Source organism: Plasmopara halstedii, assembly GCF_900000015.1.
Source record: "Plasmopara halstedii genome assembly, contig: Scaffold_322, whole genome shotgun sequence".
Taxonomy (NCBI): Eukaryota; Oomycota; class Peronosporomycetes; order Peronosporales; family Peronosporaceae; genus Plasmopara; species Plasmopara halstedii.
The window spans coordinates 1653215-1660851 of NW_020187243.1; the positions used below are offsets into that span (position 1 = coordinate 1653215).

General features: G+C 47.8%; 1 protein-coding gene across 1 annotated transcript; it reads left to right on the top strand.

Moving 5' to 3' along the window:
- Positions 1 to 3422: 3422 nt before the first annotated feature.
- On the top strand, positions 3423 to 3731 carry PHALS_08471 (uncharacterized protein; the record flags this gene model as incomplete). Its single annotated transcript, XM_024723824.1, has 2 exons — positions 3423 to 3614; positions 3684 to 3731. The coding sequence occupies 2 exons, from the start codon at positions 3423 to 3425 to the stop codon at positions 3729 to 3731; spliced, it is 240 nt and encodes a 79-aa protein (XP_024574762.1).
- Between the last annotated feature and the right edge of the window lie 3906 nt (positions 3732 to 7637).

Sequence of the window (7637 nt, forward strand, 5' to 3'; positions counted from 1 at the left end):
TTACGAACAGTGAGGGGGCTGGCATAAGCTAGCCGTTCGGTTATTCCTCCTCCACAAAGCCTTGAGCCATAGAATAAGTACGTCAGCGGCACGCGAGGATTCAGAAGCCCGTTCACATAAAGCGGCGTGTAGCCGGTAGATAAACGGACTGCATTGTTCAGAGCAAACTCTACGAGTGGCAACATGGCGCTCCCGCGCTTCGGTGTCTCAGAACAAATGCTGCGAAGAACCATTCCACCGGCGCGATTTACCCGCTCGGTCTGACCATCAGTCTGCGGATGGTCCGCGGTTGACATATTTAAAGTGGTGCCCAGCACCCTGAAGATTTTAGACCAAAACTTCTAAGTAAAGCGTCGGTCTCTATCAGAGACAATTGACCCCGGGAGTCCATGCTGCCGAAAGACACGATCGACAAACAGCTTCGCTGTACCCACACTGTATATGGTGTCCGGCACGGCCGCAAGATGAGTCATCTTGCTCAAACGATCCACAGATCACAACATTTGTAGAGTCCCTCGGCAGGTCAAACACAAAGTCCATACTCATGGACAGCCAACACCGGTAAGCTGGCCAGCGACGCCGCCGCATTCGGAGAGGGTGTCACCCTCTGACATGTCTCACACGTGCGCACATATATGTTTGTCCATTTGTACAGCTTGAGCCACCAACAGTAGCACCTCACTGAGCTGTACGTCCTCTCACGGCCAACATGACCACTGAGTGGGATGTATTGGGCCTCATAGAGGATACGGTATTTCAAATCCTCATCGTGAGGAACTATACATTGTAGCGTATCCGTTGAATTGGTGCTATAAAACAATTTCTTGTCCGAGTTTCCAAGTTTCTTGCCCCCGAAAGTCTGTAGCAGCGTTACACACATACCATCACCCGCGTACGCGGCGCGAGTCGAATCTTTAACTGACGGAGTCACCGTCGTGACATGAGCAAGCTCATAATTCGGTCTACATGACAACTCATCGGCCAAAGTTTTCTGCTTTCCTGGCCTACACTTCACCTCAAAGTAATCTTCGACAAAGAATGAGAGCCAATTGGCGAGAGGGGCGAGGCGACTGAGTCGCAGTGCGTAGTGACGCATGATTTGTGTAGATCACAATCGGTTTTGGCCCCAGCAGGTGCACACTGAACTTGACAGCGCATACTTCATCGCAAGTAATCCCTTGTCGTGAACTGGGCAGCTCCTCTCCGCAGTCTTAAATTGGCGAGAGTCGAACGTGATCACACGATCTCGCCCCTTGGTGTCTGCTTACAGCAGTGCACAGCCGATGGCAAAATCCGAAGCGTCACAGACGACACTTAAAGGACGATCGGGTTCTGGCAGCGCCAGTATTGGTGTATGAAGGAGGCTGTCTTTGACACTGTCAAAAGTCTTTCGATGCTCGGTATCCCAACACCATTCCATATCCTTTTTAAGAAGACTCAGCAATGGCCGTGCCATAACCGCATAATTGACCATATACTAGTGCAAGTAGTTGGCTCAGGCCAAGTCACTTGCGCAAATCCTCTTGTTCTTCGGAACCAAGAAGTCTACAATGGTCTTGAGAGCATCCCATTCGAAAGCGACGCTTCTCAATGAAGCACCGTAATAAGGTGACTCTTCCGCGCCGAAGATTCACCTATCGGCATTAGCATGCAGCATATTCGTGCGCATTCACTCGAGCCCCGGTTTTTCCTCATCTGTCCTCCTACGCCTCGCATGACTGCGGAGGGACCTGAAAATTGCGTCACAAGACGATTAAATGTTGCTGGTGCATTTGGCAGCCCTTGCGGCATCCCGCTCGAAAACCTCACCGCTATTAGCGGAATATCACTCGCTCTCACGAGCAATTGGTGATAACCATCGACCAAGTCAAGTGCGCTGTATTTTGTACAACCAGCCATATTGTTCTGGATAACTTCCTTTCTAGGAATTGGCATCTGTGCCGGTATGGTGGCAGCGTTTAGCTTATTGTATTCGTGAGCGACACGCCACTTGCCACTCGGCTTCCGAACGCGAAGTCGGGTTCATGACTCACCAAAGCTCGACCAAATACTTGCGTGTAGCGTTTAAGGTCTTTGATCTGCAAACAAACTATGTCTCGTGGAGTTTCAACCATGCCATACCAAGGATATGGTTGTATCTTGCGCCCAAGTCTAAGACTAAGCGGCGTCTTACACTATCAAAGTCAAGAAACGTGACACCGAGGGGTTGCATACACGATCCGTGTTCAAGACAAGGAGCTCTTCAGGGCTAAATCTAGCTGCCTCTTACCTCTTTCAGGCACAACATAACTCAGTTTTTCTCTTGTAAAGAGCTCCGCACCTACTGGGTTTTGTCGACAAACCATACTAGATAGACGCGAGACGTCGGTTCGATGAAACATTACGCGCCTTGCGCAAGAGACAACCCGTCCGAAGGTGACGGGTGTTCCCACAGACAAAACACCGTCGGGTGTTTTACGCGTGTAAATAAATAATTGTATCCGGTTTGCTGATCTCACGAGTTTGCACCAGCAAAATGTGGAATCTGCCGATTGAATTTTTAAGCGACTGGCAACGACTTTAGCGCAAGTCATACAGCTTACCGCGCAAGCGACGCTAATTGTCTCTTGGCACGAACGCTTTTGTAAACACACGCATGCGATTTTGGTATTGTTTGTTTTTTTACGACTCCGCAGATACTATGCTACCACATTCCCACAAATTTAACGCCATCATCGCAACAATGCGTGCTTCATTTTTGGAATTTCCCGGTAGGCATTATTGGTGCCCAGGGATCAGGGCGACCGATGCATCGAATTCCCTAAAAATAAGGCATTTGTATGTCTTACACCTTGGTTTCTCTGCGTGCTAATTCTTCCCTGAGCCTTTGCCGTCTCTCAAAAATGTCCAATATTTATTTTAGCACTTCTAGGGAAGCCATGATGATTGGATCAAGATGCTTTGCCTTGCTTCAATGCAACTACGACATTTAGACTCGTTTTAAACGTAAAGTTGGCTTGATTCAACTGAATGATATATCACACTTGAATTTATCGGTCTTCTAGAAAACATATCTGTAACTTGATACAATCATTTAGCCTTGCGCTCTTCTTGTTCGCTCTTGACGTTCTTGATTTGATGTCAGTGAAGGTTGTGCGGAGACTGTTGACTTGACCAAGGCATGTAGAAAACGATCCGTAGTTTCGAGCTGCATCATTCTCTGAGTGCGAAAGATGATCCGGCGAGTCCTTGAACACGCGCCTTAACACTTTTTTATTTACTCAGATACACACGTCAAGTACCAGCATAGACCCTACACAACAATCCAATTACGGAGCTGTGATTCTCGTTGAACTCAAAGGCAGCGCAAGCACAAACGAAATAAAAGCTACTCTTAAGTGGATGTTCCTTCTGCTATGCCGTCGACAACCAGCAGTTGTAGAATGAGTGTTAGCTTAAACGCAGTTAATGAGACTAGGAGGCAGAAAGTCACTGCGCCAGAACGAGGCAAGGTGAGCGGTGCTAGTGGGGCGAAACGTATAGGACGAAAGACCAACTGTCTTTCGAGCATACATCAAAGCATTTGCCAAAATCGCAGCAGCAATAATCCTACATTGCAATGTCTTGCGCGGAAGGTACCTCAGCTTTGCGCTTTCGCGATTCTACATGAATCGCACACCCTTCACCTGGAGTGATGTGCGTAGTATACAACTATTTCGGCGTCCAATCGGCTCTTGAATTGCGGAATTTAGTCGACGCCATGCCTGAAAATATATTGTATTATGAAGTTGGGTCCAGCACAATACAACGTTCTACGCTGTAGAAATTTCAAAGTCACCCCAAAGGCTCTACATAATCTTTCGCCGCTGTGACGAGTGCCTTGACCACAAGACGCGCGAATATCGTATTCGCATTAGGCATGGTTAATTCCTATAAACGTATTCACGCGTACTGTACATCTAATGAATCCATCCGAACTATTCACTGCCTCACAATAGTGGGGGCGTTGATGTCAGCAACCAGCAACCTTGAACTATAAGCCCCATCTCAATTGAATGAGTCGCTTTTTCAAGGCTGGGTCTGATTGACCACGATCTCTTTGAAGTTAAAGCAGTCCATTTCCTACCCGGTAGACGCAGAGCGCCCAATTGAAATCTGCCGTTTTTCCACGAATGTTTGTCGTTTTTTGCGTAGGAGTCCGACCCTCCGTCCCCTCAGCTTAAAGTGAAGGGGGAACAAGGCTCAAATCTTTCGTACTGACACTAAAATAACATCTGCGGCTATCGCGGTGCCATCCAAGAGCAACGAATTTTCTATGGTCGTCCTCGATTTGCTGAATTTCATCGCAACTGGTGCGTTCGTATGGCTTACATCCCCTGCAATTCATCGTGCTCTCGCGGCATGGGGGCTGTAGCCACATGATGTATGACGCCCACCGCATTTCTTCCAAGAATTGTCAGCTGAAAGCTATATGATTACTGTGAATTTGTGCCAACGATATCCACGTTTTACAGCGTCTGATGCCGAGTACCTCAAATAACGGCAACATTATCTAACGTGCTCGGCATCAGATTGCATATGTCAACCGCTGACCATCAGTAAAGATAGGGTCAGAAGAACGCGCGATCGCTTGAGAGAGGCTATTCTCCCAATCACTTGAGCAGACAGACCGCGGTGCTGAAGTGAGGAGCTTTCACAAATTGAGTTTGTGTCATTATAATACAATACATACCTGTACTGGCTTGATTCTGCTTTACGCAAATAATTTCGGAATACCCTGTGGTGCATTTGACAGCGTCAATTTTAAAATCTTATGTATTTTTTGCAAAGTGTCCGGCTTTAGAGAGGTCGGAGCTGTCGAACAAAATAAACATACTGGTTCAGACCGAGACACAATTCATACCTCTATGAGATTGAGCATCAAGCTCAGGGTGCGTGGCGCTATGACTGAGTCAAGTAAAAAAGGAATGCGATACGAAGGCAGACGAAACATACACGAATATTCGAGGCAACACGTTTTATTGAAAGCAGAAAACCTACTAACAGATGCAGTGTCCGCAGTCTATGAGATTAAGTTTTAACCACTCTATATCAGGTCGGTAAAGGTCGTAGCGAAAATGGAGTTGAGTTAAATTTTAAATGTTTAGATACATTCGGAGATATCCTGTGTTCTGAGTGGGCAAATTGAAGCCATACTACTACCCCACTCTTACGAGCCAGTCGGATGTCAAGAGCTATGAAGGAGACAAATCATCATCGCTGTCACCGACTGTAGCTGAGCTATCATCTGTTTAAAAGCACAGATACAGTTCTAAAGCGCCATTGAGGCCTCAATCACACAGTGTCAATGCCGGATAATAGAGATGAACCGAGATAGGGCTCATCTCAATTTTGAACGCACACCAAGACTTTCCAAACATGTCGCTGGCTGCCACAACCGAGAGATCTCACGAGAGCCAGCCGCGAGAAGGTAGACCTCCGTAGTCTCTGTTCAATAAAACAGGGGTGATTCAATTCCACATGGAACGTTAGGTGGACCAATGGAACACCAGGGCATCTCAAAGGTCAGGCTCAATCAGAAAAATTGTAGAATTTTAGGTCCCACTTTGACAAGACTGCCCTGGTGCTGTGGCCGCTTATGAACTGGCGCACAATCGAACAATATGCTCGTTGCAGCACACCTCCCGATAGTGGAAGGTCATTGACCTTGCGTGAGCAAGACAATGAGTTGGTAGCTGTTAAAGTTAGCTCATAGATACAAAAGGGGCTGTTAGCAACCGGAACTCGAGATGATAGTTGTCACTTCGACATTCGCGTTGTGCTTATGAGATTGCAGAGTCTAGCATGAGACGACGTTAAGACAAACGCCCTCTTCGCTGAAACCGGATTATCAAGCCCGAGAACGAGAGGGGTGGCGCGTTTTATTCACTCTACTGAGACAATACTCATCGGCATTCGAGCCATCATCTAGTACATAAGGTAAATGTTTCATGGGGGCTCAAGCTTGGCTAACCACTGCTGCTCCAAGCAGAGACGGCTGTCTTGATGAGTGACGACCTGTGGATTGAGGAAGCGCTAGCGAAGCGACTTTCTTACACATGTGTCGCTCGTGGTGTGAGTGGATGGCCCACACACATAGATGTATAAGCTCCACAACAGCGCGGCAAGCGACTTCGACGATTTTAAAGAATCATAATCACAACTTGATCTAGGCAACTGTCGGCATGACTCTTGCGCATGCTGTAAAGCAAACCGAGTTTCTTGATTGATGTCCACTTTGCTGATAACGACGTGGGGACTACGATGGTGCGTAAAATTCTTAATGCAAATGTAGAAGAGTATAACATTTGAAGTTTCGTGCACCAGAAAGCTGAATACAGGGGGCGCTTCTATTTGGGAAATGGCTAGGCCGTCATTCGTTGAGTGAGGCGGTAGCGATTGGTCGACATTTGGAGAGTTACTAGGACCGTTCTCATATAAGAAAACTCGGCATCCCCACCGAGATTTTCTTCAAGCGCGACGAGAGCGGAGACTGTGCGTATGGCCTCCAAATTGAGTTTTCGGGGGCGGGCCCCCACTGCAAGAACGCTCAGGAGAGCAGGCACGGTAATGTGCAGAGAGGGGTGTAGAACTCTGGACGGTCTATCTGTGCGGTTTCCTTAGTAGACAAATTCGTGTGAGCCTGGGAAAGCTGTAACGGAGCAAATATTGACTTAGCTAGTTGCAGCGGGGCTGCCGTAGCTTTGCGCTTAAAGGTAGCGTAAGTTAGGTCACCGACCTTTCGTTCTATACTTAGAACAAGTACGTGTTTGGCGAATCGCAATCCGCTTACTCTAAGAGTAACTACAACCTTAACAGAAGGATAGTTAACTCTTTCGTTTAAATTAACTGACTTTCTTATTCTTATCTGCGGCAAAGCCGCCTAATTTTAAGTGCATAGATTTTCCTAAATATGTATAATAAAATCTAAATACATTATAGGCAGATGAAAAGGGAAGAGGCAAAGTGGAAAGCTTTAAGCTTGGAGACCTGATTTCATTAAACTCTATGGACCTGCCTACACATGCAGCCTCTGCTATCTTCCGGACGAAGCTTCGTCCACGGTTTATCAGACCGTTTAAGGTTGTGGCCAAGCGGGACCTAGCGTATACGCTTAGCCTTCCCAAACGGATGTGCACCCATCCGGCATTTTACGTGGGTTTGCTCAAGCCGTAACGGGATCCGGCACATGTGAACGCGAAAGCGTTGGCGCCAGAGCGGATCCCACGGGCCCTCGGCCACCCCGAAACTAAACCAGCAACTGGTTCTGAGCACAGAGTGCAACAACCTCCATCTCCAATGGAGCCTGCAGCGACGCATTCGCCTCCTCCACGGCTAGGAGTCGCTACGACAGAGCGCGGTAGTCATCAAGGCGAGGCAGCCGGCGCACGACTCGCTCAAAATCATCAAGAGCGTCCGCACAGCGATATGTTACTTTGGCATGACGCTCAGCGGAGCTCCGTATACGAAGGATCTCATCCTCAAGGGCTCAAAGAGCATCGCAAGTCACCGGATGGCGGTTGACCCGGTTGTCACCGCTTGCCACCGACTCTTCTCGATAAGAACGGTGACGTCCACTATCACGTGGAACGTCTAGTGAGACGACGTCGTCACCAGGG